The 26,426-nt window shown below is 34.9% G+C and overlaps 1 protein-coding gene across 4 annotated transcripts in view; it reads left to right on the top strand.

The window, feature by feature from the left end:
• The first annotated feature begins 6,503 nt into the window (after nt 1-6,503).
• LOC142355851 (nephrin-like) overlaps nt 6,504-26,426 on the top strand; it is a 49,265-nt gene continuing 29,342 nt past the window's right edge. Inside the window, exons 1-8 of one of the 4 annotated variants that reach the window (XM_075407890.1) lie at nt 6,504-9,419; nt 13,921-14,139; nt 15,234-15,296; nt 18,017-18,148; nt 18,454-18,623; nt 19,014-19,137; nt 22,429-22,638; nt 23,109-23,201. In XM_075407890.1, coding sequence (XP_075264005.1) covers nt 9,056-9,419; nt 13,921-14,139; nt 15,234-15,296; nt 18,017-18,148; nt 18,454-18,623; nt 19,014-19,137; nt 22,429-22,638; nt 23,109-23,201 — 1,375 coding nt within the window. In that variant the 5' untranslated portion in view covers nt 6,504-9,055. Of the gene's footprint in view, nt 9,420-13,920; nt 14,140-14,743; nt 14,777-15,233; nt 15,297-18,016; nt 18,149-18,453; nt 18,624-19,013; nt 19,138-22,428; nt 22,639-23,108; nt 23,202-26,426 lie in introns of all 4 variants that reach the window. The other 3 variants (XM_075407897.1, XM_075407903.1, XM_075407906.1) reach the window with 3 other exon arrangements.

Below are 26,426 nucleotides of genomic sequence, written 5' to 3'. Positions count from 1 at the left end.
AAGGCACGTTTCGCTTTAAGAAATAGAAAACTTTTTTGCAATTAGCTAACTTTGTATCAATGTGAAGCTGCCAGCTCAAATTACTCGATATGATGAAACCAAGGTTTTCATTAAAGTCAATATAATCCAGTGCTGTCTCACCAAGTTTTAATACTTGCGAAAGCTCAAAATTGAAAGGTAAAATTTTACATTTAGACGGATGAAAGCTCAAGCAATTTAGTAAGTCAAATGACCACTGCTGTAAGGCGTTAAGGTCTTGTTGTATAAGTTGTGACTCGCAGCAGGTGAAAATTTTCAAATAGTCAGCGTACAGAAAATACGATCCATGTGAGATTACATTTGGCATATCATTGATCAATAACAGAAAATAAATGGTCCCAGGACACTGCCTTGTGGTACACCATATGTCACAATCCAGAAAGGAGAGAAAGTGTCATTGACTTTGACGCACTGTAAGCGATCAGAGAGATGACACTCAAAAGGCACCATAAAACCAGGACTGAAGCCAAGAACTTGAAGTTTAGACAGCAATAAATGATGAGGAACAGTGCCAAAGGCCTTCCTGAAGTCAGAACAAACTGAAAGTGCAGGAGAGCTATTGTCTTGAGGTTTATAAACAATATCCAAGTAATCAATCATTTGAGTTAAAGTGCTCCTTAATTTCATGAATCCGTGTTGCTGTTTGCAAATTAAAAACTTCGCCTTTGGATAAATAAAATCAACCAAAATACGTTCGAATACCAACGATAGTTTACATAAAATATTTATTGGACGATAGTTTTCAACCAAGTTCAGTGGTCCCGTTTCATGTAAGGGCGTAATATACGATATCTTTCATACGGAAGGTCAGGCGCAGTTTTTGTTAGCCCAGTAAAAGAGTTGTTGAACTGCTGGAGATGATAAAATAGTCGCACACTCATGAAGAACGAATGAAGGAAAATTATCAGCACCCATAGAGCTCGAATCATCACAGCGCAATAATAAGGTTCTTATCTTTGTTCCTGAAAACGTTACGTTGTCTATACACAACTCTGACAAGAATTCATAAGATGCTGGCACATGATATTTAACTTTTGGAGACAAAACGGAACCAAAGAAAGTATTAAAACCATTTGCGATCTCAGAGCTAGAGGACAGAGACACTCCGCTATAAGACATAACAAAAGGTAAAAACTTACTGAAGCCAAGTGTTCTCAGCAAAAAAAACAGCGAGAAGATCATTAAAGGTTGAATTTTTCATTGAAAATTTGCTTGTCCAATTCAATCGACTCGTTAAGAAATTTTTTAAGTACTCCTTGTTTTAGTGAGAGCAAAAGTGTCCAGTTTTTTGTAAGCTTACGGAGATTAGTCTCTCTTTGATTCCGGAGATGCATTGTATGCGAGGAGACAAGTATTGGCGCATTACGTCGCTTAGCTCTTTTCATTTTAACACAATGACTAAGACTTTCTTGCAGATGAAAATACCAGTGCTCAGGATAGTCCAAAGTCTTGATATCGTTGAAACTTAGAAATTTGAACAAATCAGTTAAACAAATCAGTTTGAACAAATCAGAACAAAAGATAAAAGTTGAACGCTTGCGCATTGAATGACGAGCGTGAAAAACCTGATTAAAATTTAGCATTAATCAGATTGAAGTTACAAGAGAAGAAGACCGGGTAAGGATCGGAAAAAGAGTTTGGTTCCAAAAGGAACTTCTAATTGACCCACACTAGACAAGGTAAGATCAAAGGTGCTGTGACCTTTGTGTTTGCGACCGCTGACAAATGGACTCAAACTATGTTTGTCAAGTAAATATAAAAACTTAACTTCCTGAGAGTTAATCGATGTAAGTGTTTCCCAATTGATACCGGGAAGATTAAAATCACCGTGCACATAAATATTAACTGTTGTCTTAGGCCAATAGTTGCTGACTAAACACTTGATTTTTGCTAGGTATTCATTTAGACGATCAGTGAGCGATTCGATGTTGAAATGAAATTGCGATCCGACTGGGGGTTGTATATCAGTATGAAAAACGACGGTATGCTATCTAGAAGACCACACGCAACAGAGAAAGGATATCGTGGTATTTTAACATCAATTATTTGTGTTTGGATGCATTTAGAAGCAGGAATGATAACACCTCCGTGTTCCCATTTGCTGCGATCGGAACGTGCCACAACGTTGAATTGAGATTCAAGTAATACTTCTGAATCAGAAATGCTTTCAGAGAGCCATGTTTCAGTTAAAAATATTAAGGAAATTGATGCTCTTGTCATTATTCTAACCGATTCCTGACCTTTAGACGAGCTGCAAACTGATTTACAATTGAGAAGCAAGCAGTTGGCTAGTGTTATTCAATTACTTCTCATTTCGACTTAACGCCCTCGATAATAAAGTTTCAAATTCTTTATCCGAAAGTCTTCTTTGTTTTTTCTTTCTTGATGAATCATATGGAAGCGTTTCCCGAGAAAATCTTTCTCCTTCTGACTTTTTCTGAATGTCAGAAACTTCTTTATTTACACAGTTTTTACAGACTTTTGCAGGTAATGACTTCAAGCAAAGCATTTCTGAAGGAAAAGGGGATTTGAAGTTTTGATAAGTATAGGACGACATATAATGTAATCAAATGTCATTTCTTAACGAAACCGGAGTTGTTCAAAAAGCCAAACTAAATTTTCGACGATGGATGTTGATGCTTCTGCAGGTCAATGTGTTCTGGGTTAACTTACTGGTTTTGACTAAAACATCAATAATTTTTATCTAAATTCAACTTTTTACTCAAAAAAAATTGAGTCAAAGAAACATAGTAAGGTGTCACCTCAGGTTGTGAATAAGTCGTTAACAAAAGGAATTCAACACAAATTGATTTTGCTGCTAGCAGTACTCCAAAGTCCGAGAAAAAATAATCGATAAAAATCTTATGCCATCAATGTTGAGCCATCCACCTTACAATGACAAATACCAGATTGTTTTCTTTATTCCGTTTTAAAAGAGTTAGCTAAGGTTTCTTCTACCTGAGGGTAGGGCAAATGAATATGGAAAATCTTTTCAGACCTTTGAGCTCTTAACACAATCAGAACAATTTATAAGCAGAGTTTCAACAGGAAAAAACCATTCAGAAAATCAGAAAAGAAAAGCATGAACCGGTTCGGTCAAATTGTTGGCTTTGAGAGATCTCATCAATGAACTATGCGCTCATTCTATAGATTTTCCCTGAGAAAAAGATCTCATGCTAGCTAAATGCGCTTCCATTGAAAAGATATCATTTCAATTTAACTAGGGATAATTGAAAATGGAGCTGCCCTTAGATATGAAGGAGATCCCGAAAAAATAGCCATCAACAAGAGCATGTGGAGAAATTGCATTTGCTCTTCATTGCCCAAAAAGGTGGCTATAATTACATCAGGCACAATGACATTTGTGACTCTTTTGTCAACCTGCTCATTGACGTCTGCGTGGATGTCCAAGTTGTGCTCTGTCTTTAGATTTTTCAAGGTGGAATATTCGCAAATGGAAGTACCACTACTGATGACAACGCTCGACTAGATATCAAACGTGACTTCATCTAATCACGTTACAGCAGAACATTCTTTGATTTGAAAGTTTTATCCGTACTCTAAGAGTTGCCCAATAAGCATATCGGATTCCTACAAATATCACGAGTTCATCAAGAGGCTGAAATACGAGCAAAGGACAGTCGAAGTCGAGATAGCCACAATCGGTCCGTTAGCCTTCTCATATACAGGAGGAGCCGGTCCGTCAGCGACAATGGTCATATAGAGATTGGCTTCCAGGGTTTTAGATGAGAAAGAAGATTCATATTCGGACGTCATCACGTACATTAGGACAAACATTAGTTTCGCGTTTTTGCCTAGCTTCATGCTCTGCCTCCGTCCAAGCGTCAATAGGAACCTGTAGAGGTAGAGAGGCTGCTGGCCTAAATGTTTCTATTTGATTTTTTCTAATTGATTCAAAATCACTGCACATTATATTTTTATTGCTATTTATCATATCTATTTTGATCATAATTCTGATGCTTGTCGTTTTCTCTATCTTCTGATGCTTTAATTTTTTTTACTACTTTCAGGATTTATAAATATACATAGGAGTTACTTGCTTCCCCCGAGTTAACCGACTACCCTTTTAGGGAGGGGCTTTGTTTTAATTGACGTCTTTTTTTACTGCTCTTAGAGTACTCCCCCTAGAACGGTCCAAAACTCCTACGCCGTGCAATTATCTGTCTCAGAGGCTTCCGAGGTACTAAACTTAACTGACACGGCTCCTAGAGCCTAATATATTGATGTTTGAGTCTGTTGAAAATATTGTGTTTTTATGGTAAATTTAAATACGCTGCTGTGATGTTTCATAGTGGGGTCTCACTGTTGGGTACATTGGGTGGATCATACCCCCTTTTTTCCGTTAGAGCTATGTATTTCTTTAGTGTACTGATAAACCTTGTATGGTGGTCTAATGCATGCAATTTACCGAAATTTTTACAGATAAATTGATATTGTGAAGGGCGGCTGTTAAAGTACCACCATCCCCCCCCCCCCTCAGTAGCCATTTGAGCATCCTATTTTCTTTGGCTTTTACTTTTACACTATCAAGAAAATAACTCATTCGAGTTATGTAGTGTAGATAAATGCCATTAAGTCATGGTTGCTCATGAGTTTTGCTACGAAGCTGAATTCTTCACTCATGCTGGAAAGTGATGTATAATATGATTATAACCTAAACGCCCCCTCCAACTGATAATTGTGTGTATTATTTTCCTTTTAATGATAGATCTGGAAAATACGAAATGCTTTATGGAGACGTAGTGCTGGGAGGGTTGCGGACCAGCCAGCATTTACCCAGTGCTGGAGAGGGGCATTTCTTAAACTAGTTTCTTCTAATAATTAAACGAGTTCATTATTAATCATTCTGAGCATTCATATTGGAGACCCAAAAAATCTTCTCGTTCGACCTTCTCGGAATAGAATCCGCATAACATTCTAACGTCGGCATAACATTCTAATTTAGTTGCTGATGAAAATTACGTTAACTGAGCTAAATCGCGAAGTGCATATTTTTAATTAAGACTTTAAAGTTATAGAAAGTCTAGATCTTTTCCGTTTCTGCCCCCCTCCAGCTTAGTGGGTAATGATTTACCATGTAATGACACGTGCTCTGTAACGGGGGGGGGGCATAACGTGGAGGGGCACAAACGGAAAAGATCCGAAAATCTTTTGCGCACTTTGTCCGATAAATTGTATCTTATATCCCTTGTGGTCTTAGTGCATCAAAAAATATCCCATCAGAAGGATGTTCAGGAATGAAAAATTGCCGATCATTGAAACTGTCGATTTCAAGGGACACCGATTGGAAGCATCTGAAAAATGTAGATATTTAGGTGTAATAATTGATAGGGAACTGACATTATCAGTAAAATGGCTTCAGCAATCAGATCATTATATTTGGTTCGTTATCAGGTACCGCTAAAAACAAGAATAAATCTTTTTAAATCACTAGTTTTGTCTCATTTAGATTTTAGCGCAATTTTTTTTCAAAATTTACCATCTTACTCTATTGACAGAATTAACAAACAGATAAACTGGGGAATAAAAGTTTGCTCTATGAAAACCAAATACGATACTGCCAGAGATCTACTTCTGGAGACTAAAATTCTTCCAGCAGAGCTCCAAATAACACGGGTGTCTTTTAATAGGTTTTTCAATATTCTCCAACAAACAAGAAATCGCTCTAATAAACATTTCAGATTTTTAGAAAACGTGCCTATTATTGTAAACAAACGAACCCATAACCTTTTCTTAGAACAAAAATGTAAGTCAAAATGGAGTAATGGTTCAATTGTTCGTAACTTTATTCGAAAATGGAACACACTTCCAATTACAATTAGAAAAGAAACGTCGAAGACCAAATTTAAACAAAAAGTTACAGCGGAAATGCTTAAACGACACGAAAGAGTTCCAATAGACAGAAGGGTTGCAGGATTTAAACATATTTTTTATTAAATTATTTTACGAAAACCGAACCTTAGTTTGTTATAAATTAGAAAAAAATAATGTTTGATTAATAAATTTCTAACATGTAACATTAACCAAGTGGTTAGTTTAATTTACATGTTTGCAGATTAAAAAAAAAGAATGTTGAGACCCCTCGATGTGAAAACTAGTCAGATAACCCTGTGAACTAGGGAGTCAGTCAAACATAAAGAAGTGCAGTGGCAAGTAAGTTGTATTGTAACTTGTCCGAAGCAAGTATAAACTGTTCTTTGTGTTGAAAATCATATTTGCGAAAAGATCAATGACACTGGATCACAACACATATAAGTGCATAAATTTGGTTAGCTTTAAATTTATCAAAATGTGTAGGTCATCCGTTTCAGAAAACTCTCGTAAGTAAATACACTCAATCTTCAATTCCGTAAGTGCATCAAATTTGTTCAAACAAAATCGAGAAGTTAAAGTTGCGCTATGTCAAATTCGCGAAACGTCGGAATTCAACTGAGCTCATTATATTTGGTCTTTGAAGTGAATTGTTCAATTTTGCATAAAACTTCACTTTATATCGATGCTATAATATTTCTCTTTATACTATATTAACGAGTTCTTATCACTGATGTCTGTAATGTAACTGCCTATCCAACACGCATGCTTTGATTACAACAAATGATTAAATTCTTTGAAGCTCCTGTTTTTATTATTTCTTGTTCTCTGCTGAATAATTATGAAAATGAAAGACAAACCCCTGAAAATAGAGAAATATGATTGGCTGAAATATTTGTGCCTTCTAACTCCGCAATATCTTTAAAAATGTGGAAATAAAATTTTGTCCTTATTTTTGAAGGAATTTGCCAGTTTAGTTAACCTTTCTAGTCCTTAGTTAATTCCATACATTACTTTTTCTCAGTGAGAATTTAGTTAATTGCAGTAAACTTGACTGTATAAACTCACAGTTCATAATCCAATCTCATACATTCTAGCTCATTGAGCTATTGTTTCATTATAGTTATTATACATTCTGAGCACTATTTTGGGATAAGTACTAAATCATATATTATATAAAAATAATTATTGCTAATTTTCTCATTCTATTAGTCGCATTCCAAGTTGTTACCGTTTGCCCTAATTAGTCTCGTTTGCTCTCTAATCATTCAATTAATTTAATGCCTTTTTCAAGCGTTACCTTATTCCTTTGCACTCCTACGCGTTGATTTCGAAGTTATAACTAAGTTTGTAATAAATAATTTGTCTCGTCGGTTCATCAACCTTTAACTTTTTCTTTGTGTTACTTTAAATATACTTTTCATGAGTAGTTACCAAAACAGTTTTTATGAGTGTTTTTGGTTAGTTGCTTACATACAACCTACAATAAGAAACCTTCCAGAAATTGACATAATTACCTCTTAAACGAAAACCACAAGGTTTAAGGTCCCCTGCGCTGTAACAAGTTGAAAGGTTTTTATTGGGTCGTCTATTGCGTACGATACTTTATGCAGACAATTGTTTGTTGTTTTGCATTTGATTTTTGTTTATTTTTCGCATCCTGTGAAATTATTTAGCGAACTAGCATTCCCGTTTAGACTTCAGAACTCTCTAAATTTTCATTGCGGGCTGACGCCGTTTCAAGTGGTTATAACTGTCCCTTTTGTTTTACAAGTTTGCACGCAATTCTTAAAGCCAAACCGAAAGCATTAGATTATAAATTTTATACAGAGAACAAAGCTAATATTACTAAGATTTATTGTTGCTGAAATTCGTAAAGTAAAATTCTAAAACCTAAATTCATAGTTAATTTTATTACAAAATCCTTCAAAAGCCACAAAAAAACTTTTTGATTTTATTGGCGAGGTCTTTTTCATTATTAAAAGTGCAAACAAATAGCAAATATGCGAAATTGAAGTAGTTTTTTCATATAATTTCGACTGCTAAAGCATTCTTTCAAAATTTGAGATCCTATTTGAGAAAATTTGATGCTTCTTCAAAGAATACCATAGCGAGTTTAGTTCATACTGCGAATGACTTCAAAGCTATTTGACGTCTAAATTTTTATCACTTTTCATAAATTGGCTTCTCTGACAACAGTTCTCAATTTCACGTCAATCTAAAACGCACGAGAAGTTGTCAGGCCAATTAGTGCATAAATTTACCTGCATTCTCAATTACTGATTTGATTTTTACGTGCACACTCGTTTAAGCTACATTTACTGGCAAAATTTATATTTTTCAACAACTTTTGCAATTGCATCAAAATTTACCCCGCAGAAAAAACTTGTACAAACTTGGCATCTAGCAGCTCGCATTGTTAAATATTACACCTGTTATAACTAGCACTAACTAAAACCATTACGAAAATTGGCTGAATGATAAATTACTCCAAAGTTAATCAATAGCCAATTAGAGCAGAATTAACGCAAGCCAGTCAATTATAATATTGGCATAGTATAAGCACACTCATTATAGTTATTACTTTTTCACGTTGCTCATTATAACCTGCGCAGCATAGAATAATTTACCTGGTTGAATTTTAAACTACAATTTTGTGGTAAAGTATATTATTTTTGAAGTTCAGAGTTTTCGCCAAGATATTTTCTGTTTGAGTCTCTTGACGGTAAATCTACATGTTTCGCTTGATAGTAAAGATACACGCTTCTATTGATTAGAAAGCAAAATTGGATGATTTTTAATTAAAATTTGTTGTTTTTCGTTGTTATATGAGTTTATTGTTCATTTCATACCTCAAGTTCTGTGGTTAAATTGACGTTTAGCATTTACATGAAACGTATTTTCAGCTATTTTGAGTACACTACGTGAATTTATTTTTGTTACTTTTCTTTACTTATTAACAGAAAAAGTGCACAGGTCGTGCCGCGTTGTTCTCTTTACTAATCAGACGCTGTTTATGTTTTCATCATTTCAATAAGTTATAGCTGGTCTTCTTTATTATCATTGGAAAATTTTACATTCCAAAGTTGCCACCTTCCTTCAGGAAATAAAATTACGCAAATTCTGAATCGGAAAAATCTTTTCAGGAAAAAGTTTTCGAAAAATCTAGGAAAACTGAACCAAAATGCAATCTTTTTTACCTTTATACGTTCGGGTTATAACTGGTTATAAATTAATCTGGTTTCTAATTGCACCTGTTCTGTCGTCAGATTCTTTTATCGAGCACCCGAGAGACCTAACGGTCATGGAAGGCGATGACGCTTTATTCGAATGTCGGATGTCTGAAAATATTAGCACTTGTATTTTTAGCTATCATGAACACTTTTTGCTTTCAACACGACAGAATGGAACTGATTTTGGGTTTTATTCCACGAATGGGTACTGCTCACTGACTGTGAGATCGGTTCCCGGTGATCATGATGGTAATCGATTCATGTGTTTGTTGAATACTGGTCCGGAATCCAATATCGCCACGCTGAGAGTACTAAGTAAGTTTTGTAATAAACCCATTTCAGCTTTCAATGTGAACTAAAAACTTTCAAAAATATTTACAGCTAAAATGTAGCAATGTTTCTGGGAGTTTTTTTGGCAGTTTATGAAAATGTACAGCCGTTCCTTTTTAAACCTTAAGCATCAGCTAAAAATTGTGATGAGTTCAATTTCCATTTTTTAAAATTTTTCGTGCTTCATTATTACAATATAAGTCCAACATAACAAAATTAATTAACAACAACAAAAATTAGTTACAATCAAAACTCAATGTCTATTTAAAAAAAAAGAAAATAAACTCGTACTTCACTAGAACAAAAGGGTACTTCTCTTGAAACTTAGCTATCATTAGTGATACTAAAATTGTAATTCTTGAGCAGATTATCATTTGAAAATCGACGGGTTCTTTATTTATAAAAAAGTGTCAAAGTCATAGAGCGATCAGTCACAAGATAAAAACAAAAAAGATTTTTGTTCGATAAAAACAACAAAATAGACCTGTAAAATGTAATTAAGTTAGAAGTTGGCGAACGGAAGAACAAAAAGAGGGGCCAAGTTCAAAAATTTCTTCCAATTTTTTGCAAAAAAAATTGCTGTCATTGAAACCATTGGACATTAATTGAAATCTTTAAATAGTTTAATTTACACCTCCATAGGATGCCGTTGAGACCTGTCGTTAATCGGAATAAGATACACGACTGCAAAAGGAACCACAAAAACGGGCAAAAATAAATTAAATTGAGCGAGAAAAAGGCATCGAAGCCGTTAAATCATTAAACTATTCACAAAAAATATCGGTTGTTCAATTATAACATCTGGGTCGCCAGTGAGACCTGTTTTAGTTCGGTAATTAGAGAAGATAAAAAAGAACCATAAAACTGGTTAAATATCCAAAAACAAAAAACTTTAAATGTCAAAGCGCTAAATCTTTAGTTAAAACAATGAAGTTGTAGCTTCGAAGCCATAAAACTTTAAGTAAAAACGTAGAATTGCTAAAAAAGATGCAATTATAGATAACTGGAAAGAGGATAAGACCTGTCTTAACTGTGACTAAGCTTTAAGTTGTTTGAAAAAATTTTTAAAAAGTGGCAAGCTCAAAAATTCACTGAACTTATAACTAAGATGTTCAAAACGATAAGATCCGTTATGTATCAACTGAAAGCATTTAGTAAATTCATCGGCATCATTTAAAGAGGCCAATCGGATCTCTGATTAGAGAGTTTTAATCAAGAAATTGTAAGTACAACAAATGCAGACAAATTAGAAGAATTCAAATTTTTGTAAGATAGGTAATTGGGCCTTGAAAACTTATCATATTAAAAATAAAGTATGGTTTTTGTATAATTATTGTGTTGAAATCGCAAAAAACCGGCAAGTTTTTCATTTCCAGAAGATATTATAAGAAATGGAAGTAAAAAAAACTAGCCCTATTTTGGAATTTACAAAGATTGATTATCAATTTATAGGTCTGTTCATCCGGCGAATTTAAACAAACTGGGCCAAAATGCATATTTGATGCGTCTTTTTTAAATGAAAACAGCTGAATTGTGAAATTTCAATCTAATCTTTTAGGCAATGAGTTCGAATCAGAGTTCAACGACACTCCTTTTTCTTTGAAGGTAAAATTAATGACACTATCCTTACAATTTTAACATATTTTCGTAGAGGGGACCAAAATTTTGGCAAAAATTAAGGAAATTTGGAGCCAAAACAACAGAAATCGGTTAATTCGAGAATTCCTTGGAAAAATTAAATTCAAAAAACAACCTAATTCTATGTTCTACGCTTGGCGGCATTTTTAATGATACCGCTCACAACTACGATGATTATATTGATCGGCTGTACAAACATAAACACACTAAAGTCGGATCAATTGCTCTCGAATGATGGACATGAAATTATTTCAGAGGAAATTCATCATAGAAATGTTTTATGCGCGCAAAAAAATGCACCCCACAGGTTTTGCACCCGTGACCTGCAGGCTCGCAGTCTGACATCTTTACCACTCGGCTACAATGCTTTGGTTTCCTTTCGCGTACAATCGCTTTTACCAACGAACTTAACTTCAGAACGCAAGCAACTTAGATCACTCAAAAATGAAGAACTTAATTGTGAAAAATTAACTGAACAAGTCAAAGAATGTCCTAGAACAAAATCGCAAAGACGGTCAAGCAAAATTTTTGCATAGACACACGTTTACAATAATTGCCTCAAACCTCGTTCGAGAGCATTTAAAAAATTTCCTGTGAGCATATAGTTTCTCCCCACACTAAGCTGGGGTCGGAACAAATAACCAAATATGTGTGGTCTACCTAAACAAAGCTGGGTACTAAGGTGATCTCTTTGTCCATTGAGAACAATTCGTCCGACGTTAGTCGGTTATGTTTTCCGTATTCAAATTTCTTCATACAAATTTGGAATAATTCTTTAAATTCGTTCACAAAAAATTAAATCTTCACGAGTTGCTATTTATTCTCAACTAGCTTGTTAAAATTGTGCGAGGTTAAAGTTCTCAGAACAGCATGTTACTCAGTTTTCTCCAGTTTTATTGTTCAATAATTGTAGCAAATTTTAGGCAATATATCGCATTATACCATGCTGCTATATCTATTTCTTAAGTTCAGCAGATTTACCTTTGGAAAGCCTTGATCTAATTGACAAAACTTAACACCAATTCAACTCAGACAACTTTGAAAACATGTTTTGCACGTGCACGCATGTTTTTGTTCCTAATCTTTCGAAATACTTACTCTACTTTAAAAGTATTATCGATAACACGCTCCGATTTTGTGGTATAAAAGTATAATATGTGGGAGTCCACAATATTTCTAGATTGTTCATGTAGTAACTTTTAATGTTTTCATGTTTATTTCATATTAAAATTGATGTTTGCGAGCTGTAATAATTCACAATTTATTTGCACCAGACGGCGAAAGCCATGCTATAGTTCTAGGCACCCCAAAATTTCACGCTCAGGTACCCAAGCCCAATTAATTTTTATTCCTTGGAAATGTTTTGAGTTGAGCCTGTGTGTTTGTATTCGGATCTTAAACGCAAGTTGAGCGCAGTTTTCGACTAATTGCGTATTTTGAAATTTGTTCAAACCACAACAACAGTATTTCACGTGTGCTTGTTTTCTCAAATTTTGTCTGCAATGAGGGGCAAAGAGAAATAAAAACAGCAATTTATAAATTTTTGTTTGAATTCTACTCGGAAGAAATTTTGAACAATTTGAACTAGCGGTTTGAGCATGCTAAGTTTATGGCTGTGCAAAGTAGGGTTATTGCCCTAAGTTGGGAAACATAAGCTCATATTCAATTACAATCAAAGACAGATTTCAGGAATTCATAAAACCTTGAGCTCTTTAAACTAAATAGGCCGAAAATTTGAGTGTGAGCATGCACACTTATGAACTTGGGGATAATTAAAGTTTTGATTAAGATATTGCAACATTTTTTTTTATTGTACGGCGAAGACTTTTTGGCCTTCAAAGTTAAAATATATCAATTGACTTTAAAATGACTTCACTCGTATAATCAACTTAACATTTGAATGAACTTGAAATAAAATTGAAAAAGGTAAAAAAAAGTTATTTTTGCTAAATTTTCGAAGTCAGTAATGATGTCTTCGAATTTGGACAAAACCTCCTAAAAACTCTCGAAATTTTGATCAAATTAGCTCACCTTCGCGAAAACAGAAAACAACTTGAAAATCAGAGGAAATAGAGTAGCTTATCAAAACATTGCTCGAGAAATGAAAGAACGACTTTTGCAACAATTGTCTAATTTAGTGCGATTCTGCACTAGAGGGTGTTTGTCCCTAAGGAGAGAAAGAATAAAAAACAATCCCGTTTGCTCCTAATCGCCTCAATGACTATTCAAGTGTTAAAATAGTCCATTGGCATTTGATTCGATACATGTGTGGCGAGAGGTACAGGCCCCCCAAGTTCACTCCCAAACTGGGTCTGGCTTCAATTTGCAGGCTAATCCGAGGAATGTGAGCACGGTTGAGTGACCCCGGATGACCTTAAGGGTTTCGGTTGTTTAGAGTACTGGGTGAATGGCAAGAATAAAAGTTATGGCAGAATTTGAAAAAGTTTAGGCGGAATTTTATTGCAAGTTGAAGTTGGTAAAAATTAAATTTTGATTTTTTGCTTCCAAGAAAAGTTGTTTTAATTATGACACTCAAACTTGTCTTTGTTAACTATATCTTTGCGATTTTTTGCATATTTTGATTAAGTTCAGTATAACTGATAAATTTTCCCCTGATATGTGCTAGTAGAATTCCGAATAAATTATTTTCTTTGCACAAAATTCCAAATAAATTGTTTTTAATTTTCACGAATTCAAAATGGGCCTCGATTTAACCACCGTTTTTTTCTTCAGTCAAAGATGCGTTCGAGTTTATGGATAACAGTGGTTAACGGAAGTTAAATTTCGCCTCCGAGACCGAAACTTCCCTTTGAAAAAATAACCATCCGAACTTTCTTCTCTGTTTTAGTTCCTCCAAAATCTCTGCAAATGTCGGTTGCTCTGGACAGCGACAGTTCCACAGAGATCCTTCCTAATGGCCAGATCAGAGCAGTGGCTGGGGAGGTTGTCAAGTTCACGTGCCAGGTGGTGGGTGCCAGACCAGCTGTTGACATCAGTTGGGCCCTGGATGGACAGGTGTTGCCCCCTGAGATGTACAGACAGTTCCAGGAATTCTCAGAACGCGAAGGTACGCAATGACAAATATAACCCACTAAATGAACTTGATTCGTCTTCTGAGATTTTTCCCTCTGCCCCCCCCCCTCCCCTCCCTCGCCTGCAGTACGTTCTGCGCCCCAGTCATTTACATAGCACGAACGAGCCATTAAATAAAACTGAATCTTAGACACAAACTCATAGACACGAATTTAGACACAAACTCGTTGACTACCGATTTACTGCCCTATCAATGTGCCAATTTCCTGAATTGTTCTAGCTATGTTTTATTTAAAGTATTCTGTTTATTTGTCATGAACGCTTAAATCAGAGGCCAGCTGGGTTAAAGAGACTATCCTTGATATAGATTAAATGAGGATTGCTTAAGAATGACGTTTGGGTTTTCCCATTATAGCCCCCGCATGAAATCATAGCCCCCCATTATGGTATATTAACCATGATATGGGGTGTATAGGTTATCTGGTCACTAAGCTTGGGGGGGGTATAGGTTATCTGGCCACTAAGCTTGGGGGGGAGGCAATAGTGGGAAAGACCCGCCGTTTTTGAATGTCCTCAAACTGTATTTCTATAATTTAAATTGCTTTTGTGTATTAAACCCAGTTTCTCTTTTCATGCAGCTCTCTTCTCGAGTGTCTTTGAGCCCAAATATGGTAATTAATGAGTAAATCTTGGAGCACTATATGAACACGTGAACACATTTCAAATCAAGTGAACAAATCACCTTATCTGAATTTCTTTGGAAAACAAAAAAATTTTTTTAAAAACAATGAAACGACCTAAGTTATCTCATAAAAAATTAAGAATCTGTTTAGACATGTAACAGAAATAGCTATTTCAACAAATAGTAAGCGTGTAAAAATGAAAAAAAAAATCAAAAAAATTTTCTGAAAATGATAATTAAAATCCAAAAAAAATCGATTTGTTCACTTGAAATTCTCGACATTGGACAATTGAACTGCTTGTTGTGATGGTTAAACGTTTGGTATGCAAATTTCTGTTTACATTTAGATGTTTTAGTTGCAACAGTTACAATTTCTCAGTTATGATATTTTTTAAATTATTTTTTACTTCACTTTATTAAAACCAAATTTGGATGTTGAATTGCAGAAGAGCGCGATTGTCGCTTCGAAAGTGCAGATTACGATGAGTTCTGTGATAAAACGATTGTTGGTAAGAGAAAGACAGAGTAATGTGTTTATTTTGTGACGTCATTTTGCTCATGTTAGAGTTTAGACTTTTCCCCTGTTTGACGACAAATACCGGCGCTTCATCAGCAGTTTGAACAATGCTTTTAACTATCATCATTATTATTGTTACCAAAATAATCAACAAATAGTTAAAAACTTGACAAAAGTTATGAATCTTGCAAACAATTATTTTTTTTCAAAACTGCTCTTAAACTATTGCTTCTCCAATTTCGCTGAACATTGAATTTTTAAAGCAAAAATTGAATAGGGCTAACTACTTACTTAAGATCTGAAATACAGGTGAACAACGCATGAAATTGTTTTCAAACTTAGATGCAGATAAGAGTATTAGCGTAGGGGGACACTCGAGTGAACGCACGTTACTGTATATGAAAATAGGTTTTTTGCGCCGTCGTTAGAATGTTATGCGGATTCTACTCCGAGGAGGTCGAAAGAGAATAGATTTTTTGGGTCATGATTATGAATGATCAGAATGATTAATAATCAACTCGTTCAATTATTTTAAAAAGCTAATTTAAGAAATGCTACTCCCCAAAACCGGGTAAGTGTTGGTTGGTCGAGGGCCCTCCCACCACGACGTCTTCAAAAAGCATTTCGTATTTTTCAATTCTATCTATAAAACGAAAATATTGCATGCAAACATCAGTTGAGAAAAATATGACACAAAAGATAAACAACTACTGAAAACAAAGAGCTAATGGCAAAAGTAGCTGCGTCAAACTAACAGCCTCCCTTCTTCAACAACAGCTATCATTGCATCAACAATCTCGCGCCGCCTATCGTCACAGAGCCTCGAATGCAGAGAGCTCATTTTCGCGCAGATGCCATTTCTTTCAGCGTTTTTGAATGTGATGGGATAGCTCCACCAGTGCGCGCAAACACAAGCGCACAAAACGTTGCTTTCCCAACATATTATTCATATTATATTTGTTCTTTTTTTATAGATTCGTGATACTTGAAGGCTTCGCTGCGGCTTTTGAAAATGTTTACATCAAAGTATGTTTTTTTGAACCTGAATTCCCGAAGTCGTGATGTCTAATCTTGCATCATCATCATCATCATCATCAGCTGTCGTTGATTTAGAGCAAAGGTTTCCCCTTAGAACAGCTGCAGATGAGGTTCCATCTCAACATCATGACAGACTTCACTTAACAGATTCGCAAAGGAGTCGCGAAGTGCATTATGTCTCATGTGGGTATAACCTCTTTTCGGACAGCGGAGGGCTTGTGCCACAGTGAAGTACATGCGCATAATGAAGGCATTTTACTGGGTCCCAATCATCGCGAAGGACAATGCCATCACGAAACTCGCTTTTCGTTAAGTGAAAATGATATCGCTTCAATGGAATAGCGTTTAAACAGCTTGATGCTCATTTTTCACTAGCTACGTCAAGTGAGCGAATCTCGTTCTTATTCAATTCGCTCATAATTGTGGTCTTTTCCTATTTGATTTTGAGCTCCTCTTCCTTTTTTTATTTCATATACGATTTGCTATTGCTTTAGTTCGGCTTTGAGCAGGCGTAGGGATAAACGATGTGAAATTTGAACTGATCGGTCGTATTCTTTAAAATGGTTTTCAGATGTTCCATTAATTTCGATTCCGTTAAATTTAATGAAAAGATGTTCCGTTATTTTTGATTCTAGGCGGGATTCTTTACTAGATTTGGTAGTAGCTCACCCTTGATTGATTTCTCACATTATTTTAACAAATCTTCAATATTAGGGGTTACCTGAGCTAAGAAAGTCAATTTATACTGAAGACACGGAGATAGTGGAGCGTTCATCGAGCAGCTCGTAATACAAGCCAGAATTTTAAATTTACTTTATCAAGAGTCACGTGACTCTGCTTGAAACCAACCTTAAGAGTTTGAAGTAGAAAATCTGGTTTAAGAAAGTCTGGTATTGTAGAATCTGGCACTGCTAAGATCTGCCATTTTAAAACTTAAACGTGCGTGTTTCAAGCTCGCTTACAGCAGTCTACGATGATCGGGCCTAACGTCCTAAGAATTGTTTACACTGATTATAAATCTTAAAACATTTATCCTTTGTGTTAAATTAGAAATTCATAACGCAAATCTCAGTTTAGATCTGCTTTGAAGAATTCTGAGTTTAAATAATGTTTTTTAAGGGAACACAGAGTAGTTGCAAGATTCAGGACTTTTTAATAGCTTCAACTGCTTTTCTTAAAATAATCATCATCCGAATTAAATTTCATCCCTTTAGAGGTGTTATTAACTGAGAAATTCATAACAGCACGAATTTGCATGACCAAATGTGGTATAAATCTTGTGAGCATGTTATCATCTTTTGAATTTGATTCATTCTTGATTGAAAATTATTTGGAAATAGCTACTTAAAATTTTTTATTACTGATTTTTTTATGTTAAAATTGAGTTTTCCAAATAGAACCCCCCCAACATCCACATCCTCCCTCAATTATTCAAGTAGTTTAGGGCGCCCAAATATTAAAAACCTAAAACTCAGTCATAAATACAAATTTTGAGTAAATTTTGCTTAGGTGAACTTGAAAGTGAACTTTTGGATATTTTAAATGGGGACTTTTAAAGTTTTGGGGCTGCTTTTTTAAGGAGTCGTTGCGTACTCTGACGAGTGAAAAAATGCATGCTACAGTAACACTTATATTACCTTTCAACGGAGCAATTAAAAATGTGAATATTTTCAGTGTACGACACTCACTCGACTTTGACTTTGACATTGACGGAGGACAATGACGGGGCAGAATTGTCGTGTTTGACTCCTCAACAGGAGAATGTGAGAGAGGAATTAGTTCAGGCCAAAACCCTCAATATCTTATGTTAGTAATTCGACACTTGAAACTATCGAAATTTTGACAAGATCTTTTGCTTTGGAATTTTATTTGGGGGTGAATTTCTGTTGTTTTTGAAAGTAAGGTGTAGGATAGTGTCGTTTAAAAAATGTGTTCATTACTTTTTTATAGTGGTGAGGGGGTGGGGGGGGGGGGGGGTACTATTTCACACCCTACGTTTGCACCCTGATATTGGTTGCTAATTATATAGTTGTGAAAAGTATGCGTTTTAGAAACAAGATAGCGATTTCAAAAAATTCGAATTTTTATTCCTTGTTTGTTTTCTTTTCCAGATCCTCCGAAGTCTGTCCAATTGAACACTGGTGACTTTTCCAACCCATTGAAAGTGGGAGACTCGATGAGGGTGAAGTGCACGTGTGAGTCTGGCAATCCTCTACCAGACCTGAAACTGTTCCAGAATAACAAAGAACTCAGCGTGTACAGATCGGTCACGAGCCAGAAGGTAATCTTGGAAATACATTATTTTTTATCATTCAATTTGGCAAAAAATTAACTTTCGGTTAGTTTTTTTTAAAACCATTGTTAATTGATGAAACACGCTAAATAAAGTTAAGGTAATTTTACCTTAAAAAACATCCTAACTCACCTTAACTGTTAAGGTAGATTTGCCTTTCCTTAACTCACCTTAACTAAACGTAACTTTACCTGAAAAGTTAAGGCCTCACTACCTTAAAAAAACCTTAAATTTTACTCTAACGTCCCTTAAAATTACCTTAAAATTACCTTAAAAAATCCCTTAACTTTGCCTTAACTAAACCTGAAATTTACCTTAAAATTGTGGGCTTATTTTTCTCTATGTAAACTAAATCTTTTTGATTGGACTGTGTTGTAGGTTGTGGTGCAATTTGACTTCATAGTTGTAGCGTCTGACCATAATTCCTTGTTCAAGTGTGAAGCAACATCATCTGTTCTCTCTCACAATCCAGTCATCAGTCAGGAGTTACTACAAGTATACTGTGAGTGTTTCAAACACCATACCCAGAACAGCATCGGAGAATATGATAATAACTCAATTGTTTTTGTTTTTTTTAAATATTCTGTGTAGCATGCATTTTTGCATACGAAGGGAAATGATAAACACTTAAATGCTTTATATTGTCAGATAAAAGAAAGAAAGAAAAAAGAATTGATTTCTCCAAGTGTACTGAAAACATAATTTTAAATTAATCAAATAAAGGCAAATAAAGAAGACTTGGAGTGGACACACTACGGGAACAACGGATCCGCAAAATGCGTGCCCTAGCTAGCCCTAACTATCCATCCTTTGAATCAACCTTTATTTTATACTTAAAAAAGGGAAAAAAGAATTTTTGATTTTATTGTATTTTACTAATTCCCTTTTTTGTAATATACGATTCTTTGAATTTATGATAACACGTAATTATTCTATCGGTAGGCATATGTGTAACGGTAAAAGTTCTTGCCTTTGCAAAACTTTGTGTAGTCTAGTGGCCCGATATTTGACTGCCTGACGTTCGATTTTTCTTTTACATAAAGTTTCACGGAGAAGACGGACAGTTATCTCGTCACGTATTGTGTAATTTTTCAAATGAAAACAAATTGTTAAAAAAACTTCAGAATGTTGCTGGTTAACCAACTTTAGAACAAATTTAAGCAGTTCATATATATGTAACTCGTAAACGGTTAGGATGGAACTCAAATGTCTTCAGATTGGTCGCCCTTTTTCTAAAACATATTAACACTAAGATTTTTTGCATTAGATAAATTAGGAGCAGGGAAGTAACTACAACAGGCGTAAACAAGAATACCGTACTGAATGATGGGGTTGCTCTTGTATTATGAAATGAGTTGATTTCTTGGTACAAAATGCCGCAATATACATATTATTCCGCATAGTTTACCAAGTCTCTTCTTAACGTACTCAATGTGCGTAATGAAAGAAAGTTTAGAATTTATATGAATGTCGAGGTACTTGCATACTGGCTTAGCTTCAATTAAACAATTTTTTAATTTAAATCTGAACCTTTAAGTTAAATTTTCAACAGACACATTTGCTTGTTTCGATTGTTGTTAGCGTGATCGCAAATTTTTTTGCGCATAAATGAAAATTGTGACCGATGTCTATAAATGTACGCAAATAAATTCTTTCATCCAATCCCACAGCCAATTTTTACTTTAATAATTTGAACCAATGATCATTTAAGAAGATTCCAATTCAAATGAAGGCAAGCAAAACTTTCTGATAGCTGTTTCTATCGGAATTACTTTCAATTGAATTGGATATATACAGAATTGCATTAAAAAGCTTTAGGTTTCATGCATATTTTGTAAATAAAAATAATCTTCAAAGAATAAACTCTCATTTGATTGCGGTTTAACAAAGATTGCGGTTTAACGAGCGTGCACTATACTTGGGCAAAATGATATATTTTAATTGATTTTTAATTAAGCTTTTTTTGTAAAATTTCTTGTTTTTGTTTCAGTTTTTAGTCAATATTTTTATAGAAAACATTCAAAACCGAATTAGGTTCTTTTTTGTCATTCGTTTCACATTATCTTGACGTGATCCAGTAATTCAAGACCTTACGTTGTCTTTGCACCCCGAGTGTGTTGTCAAGACTAAATCCAATTCATAACTCAGATGTCTATCTCTGCGGCTATTTTCCTCCATATCCTTGTAACCACTAATCTTCCCAATGTCAAAAACCGCTTATCTCAAATCCCTTAATTCGGTCACGCGTGAGCTGATCAACTGGTATATCAACGGACCCTTCAAACCTATCAATAATTGTTGAATCATTAGAGCAAAACGTCTGAACTTTGGCTGTACAATACGAAATAAAAATAAGCTAATAGACCTACAAAGAGCTTCATTGAGAAAAAACTCTTTGAACCCGACAATCCAATTGACTGTCTTAATGAATAGTCCTTTTTATCTTAATCTATTCAACATTAGTCTTAGACCTTTGATTCTTAACTGTCAGATTACAAGCGCTTTGTGTTTATTTACCATGGTCACAGACATTTTAGCCGGGTTTTGCTAGATTACGCTGTAATAACAAAGTTCCGGTTTTGTAATATTCAGTACCGCAAACGAATTAGAATTCTGAAGTTTGTAAAAGACAAGTTTGGCTGAGTAATTTTCTGTTTATGATAAACGGACAATCTGTTAGTACTTATTATTTGTTGTTACGCTGGTTAATTCTAGAACTGGGTTTTATTTTTGAAGACTGCTTAGGCGATCTTTGATCCGTGACGCGCCCATAAGCTTTGGGGTATTACTTGAATATTTCACGAACATTTCATGCGAATTGAATAATTCACTTCTACAAATTTTGTTCAAACAATTAGCAAGTTGCTAAGTACAAATAATTGTTTCTGAACTTTATTCAAACAAAATTGACAGAAAATGGTTTATTTTGAAATCGAATTCGAAAAATGAATCGAAGTATTAGGTTAAAACAGCATTTATTCCCAAAATTGACAATTTGCTCCAAAAGTGGGGATTGCCTTAAATAGCGTTGATTGAGGTTAAATTGTGGTTTTTGCAAGTCAAGTCTAAAAATTTACTGATTAAAAGGAAATCCTTGGAGGCAATTTAGCTGTCATTTGTCATAATTGTATCGCAGGGGACCACAGTAGTAGAAAGAGAGATTGATCCGTGTAATTTCTCATTTGAAAGCGATTCGTTTGTGTTTTCTGTGGTTTTGAGATCAAATTTTAATCTTTTCGGGTCTTGTGCAAGTAAATGTTTAGTCTGTTCAAAATTTTCCCATCATGTGTAATTTTAAGGATTGTATATTTTTGCATAAGCTTTATCAATGTGAGTCAGTCTATAATGTTTAAGTGATTTTATGGGAATGTCATAATGATTGGATTGTCAAATTAACGCAAATTGGCTTTAGCTGACCCGAATAATTTTGAAGAGATCTTTCCCGTTTGTGCCCCCCCCCCCCCAAGTACGTTATGCATCCCGCAAAGCACGTGCCGAAATATTTACGTAAAAATACGGCACGTGAGAGGGGGGGGGGTGCAATTAATATGCACCCACTAAGCTGGGGCACAAAAAGGAAAAGCTCCTTTCGACGTTTTGAACAAAATTTTGTTTTAGTTAAGGAACTAGATTTAAAAATTATGAGGTGTTAACGCAATTTGACAACACCTAGTTTCGGATTCTAGTTAAAAGACCAGTTCCGAGTGACAAGAAAAGACTCACTATTGGCAAGATTTCAACTTTCAAGATTTGTGTTTGGGGTATAATATTGGAGTATAAGCTAATTTTTCAGTCAAGCCAGCGGCAGTGCACATAACAGGTTACAATCGAGAGATCAGGCTGAATGACGTGGTATCGCTAGAGTGCAGGACAGACCTCAGCAACCCAGCTGCCAAAATCAACTGGACTCTGAACGAGAACCCCCTGGGACTGTCCCAACACAAAACAACGGGCAACTCTTCTGTCGGCTACTACACTACCAGTCTGTACGAAGTCAGAATTGGTGAGGAGTCATTTGTTCAAACTAATGAAAACTTGGCCATGTTGCAGTGGGCCTTAAAAAATATGAACATCTATATCTATTCCATTTTTGACCCCCCCCCCCCCCCCCCATCTGAAAAGACCTTTTTCAGTTTATGTCACTTCTTGTCTGAAACCTCTCTCCTATCCCAGAAAAACGATTAAGAAATATAAACGGCGAAATCTAAAATTTTACAAAAACCCGTGAAATTAAAAAGAAGTTAAATATTACTCAATTAGAGCAGCTCGAGTTCAATGTTCAATTTAGGCTTTGATTCGAAATTTGTTTGCTCGATCATAAAAATTTCTGCACTTCGCAGGCCATGAAACAATAATCGCAGCAATGCAGCATATACTATAAGCACAGTTTGGGATATTGATGAATGGGTTATTTTTTATGCTTTTCGAACTTTTGAAATATTTTTTGATGTTTACTTTTCATGTTGATTTTAGATGATGACTCAATTTCAACAGTGGCATGTGAAGCCAAAAACCCACAGCTAAGTGATATTGTGACAAGGGATACCGTGGAACTTCAGATCCAGTGTAAGTGCCCACGAACAATTATCAGGAATATGTTGCTCAATTAGGGTATCTCAACTGCACAGATTGTTGTGATGATTTTATAAGTATGGTTTTATAAGGTCCGCAATACAAACTTTTATAAGTATGCTTTTATAAGGTCCGCAATACAAACTTTTATAAGTATGATTTTATAAGGTCCGTAATACAAACTTAACCAAAGCCGGAGTTGTCGCAATACAATGTTTAATTGCTCTGAAACGAAATTTGAAGCAGTTATTTTAAACGTTTGTGTCTTTTTTATGCAAAATTTTTGTTTGACCGTTTTCTTTTAGAACATTCTTTCGATTTTTTTCTTAAGTGACTTTTTCACGCTTGACTTCTTGATTTTGTGCTTGACCTAAACTGCTGTTATTAATTTCTCTCAAGCGAAGTTTGTTTTGTAGCAATTATATTAGTCCTGTCGGCCTTTTTTATGCGATTTTTCGCTTGAACAATTTTTCGTCTGACCCTTTTGACTTATCGTACTCAAAAATGGGATAAACCGAAAAACCCGCAGGGCATTATGTTACTAAGCACTTCTCTTAGAGTTTTACGCCTTAATAGTCTCTAAGTGTGCGATTCACCGAAACTATTTTAAGGAGAGAATTTCATGTTGTGAAGGGCGATTCCTCATACAAAGAACTACCCCTCCCCCCAACGCTTGACAACACCCCAGCCCCTCCCCCACTACACTCAGCACCTCCCAAAACGAGCACCCTAAGCCCCAGTTGCCTATTACCGAAGGCAACCGCTCGTCCGTCGTTTGAGAGCAATTCGACCGACGTTAGTCAGTTACGTTTGAGAAATTAAGTCTGCGTTGCTAAATCAAAAGCGATTGTAAGCTAGGAGAGCATAAGGACATGATAGCCCAGTGGGGGTGAGTTCTTAAGTCTATGCTGCCGGAGGTTCATTAAAGCTGTCAGAACAATACGTTTATGTCAAACTTAATCTTATTCACAAAACACGCAACAAAAAGGTTTCGTTGGATTTTTTCCACACATCAAATTTTGTTGAATATCTTAAAATTTAGAGCTAATCATTTTGCCCAAGAATTGGAGGCAGCAGAAATTCTAGATTTTACGTTTTCAAATACCTGTTAATGATAGCGAATCGATAAAATTCGATAAATCTGCTGCGGTCGAGTTTTAATGAAATTAACATTTCTTTCCAACGTAACACTGCAAGTTGAGATACCCAATTCTATACACTTTTATACCTGCATAATTGTAGAAAATAACCTGACAAACATATCAGTTTTTTAAAATTTTTGCCACAAACAGTTCTTAGTACTCTCCAAATTTTACCTGATCACTTTAAAAGCTGATCGTGCCGTGCCGTTCAAAGTACATTTTTTCTAAAATTTTTCCTTTTCAAAAATTGATGTTTGTGCAGCAATTTTGTCAAGTTTGATACTCTTTTATGGCTCAATGGTTCCAAGAACAGATGTGGAAACAATTATGTAAAAAATAGTCACCACTTCAAGCATTGAATATTTCACTATTGCAAATTTTTTTGCACTCAAATGGAAACTTTTTTGTGGTTCTAACTTCTTTCTCTTGATCCCCATGGTTTTCATTTCCAAGATAATTGGACGAAGAGTTTTTTCTGATTGTTGAGTATATTGAGGCGTCTGTTATACTTTTGATCGAATACATTTTCATGTTTAGTGAATCTTTTGCGAATTTGGATATTTATTTCTAATTTTACACCAGATCCATTTGTTTCCCCAAATTTATCCATGCTATAGCATTTTTTCGATTTCCATGCTCTTTTATATGCAATTCGAATATGCTGTTCGAATTTTAATACAATATAGGGTTGCACTATACACTAGACAAATTTTTAATTACAGAAAGCAAGCATTTAAAAATGTTTCTGTTATTCCATTACCAACGGCTAACTTTTATTTTCACAATCGGTTGGGAAAATTAGTAAATGAATTCATTGCTACAACTATATACCTTGAGCAGGGGTGATCCATAGTGGTGTAAGATATCATAATGAAATTTTGATGGCGAGTTGAACCTTGTCAAAACTTCTATAACTGCCAAAAAAAAGATACAAAGCTCACTTTTTAGAAAAATTCAAGACGGACCCAGGCCAAATTCACTTCGGCCTATTTACGTGGCGTGAATTTAAATTTAGTTCATGATGTTGCTGTTCCTACCTATCTATCTATTACTCTATCTATCTACTTATTCAATTATTCGTTGTTCGTAATTCAAAAATGACTTTCCGTTTATTGATTTATTACTTACACATTATTTTATACATTATTTCAGGAATTAACGTGTTCTTTTTTATATGCAAAAACAAGTGCAATGGAAATATGCACCGAAGCTGTGATATTATTGTAAATTTTTTGTAAGTTCAGCACACTGTGCGATTCATGTTTTTATTATTTTCGTGCTTATTTCGTACTAATGACTTAAGTGAAGTAATTTTTCAACACTTGATTTTCAGCGAGAAAATGCATCTAATCTTCTGTTGTTATGGCAAGTTACCATCATCAAAATAAAGTATCTCTAAGAACCAGAGCGTACTTTTTACTTGTGCTAATAGACTCGATATCTAGGTCAGTAATGGGCAAAAATAGGAAAATTGGTTGGACTTAATCGCTGAATAAAATGCAGAGTTTGGAAAAACTTCCAAGTAGCGCACTGTCTCGATTATGTAGTTGAAATCGCTTTTGCAAAAAGGCATCAATTATGAGTTTTTTTTTGCTTATTTTTTAATCCTGGCAATAATAACCTTGTAATTTTTTTGTAAATATAGGCTGTTTCGAAAATGTTACCCATATTTTTCGTTAAATATTCTTATTCATTGATTAAAAAGATGCAGTTTTGTTAAATATTTGCCGACATTCAAACTTTCTGATTTTGTGCAGACATAACTGTAATTCGAATTCAGGAATGCTGCGTATTCTTAAGTTTATCCTAACAAACATGTACGCTTTTACATGTCTTCAAACCAACTGTCTAAACAATATATCATAAAACTTTTGTCTTTACTTCGCTCTTTAACTTCCCTGAAATTTATGCCACTGACAAACCCAAAACTTGTTCAGCTAATTTGCTAAACCCTTTCAAACCGTCTCTGAACAGTTCTTTTCACACGCTAAGCTGTGTGACATGATTACATAACTTTACGCAATGATTACATAACAGTTTATTCACGCCTGTTAAAAGAGCAGTCAAATAAAATACT

The sequence above is a fragment of the Convolutriloba macropyga genome, chromosome 2 (assembly GCF_964194025.1).
Source record: "Convolutriloba macropyga chromosome 2, txConMacr16.3, whole genome shotgun sequence".
Taxonomy (NCBI): Eukaryota; Metazoa; Xenacoelomorpha; order Acoela; family Convolutidae; genus Convolutriloba; species Convolutriloba macropyga.
This window is presented reverse-complemented; position numbering and strand designations above follow the sequence as displayed.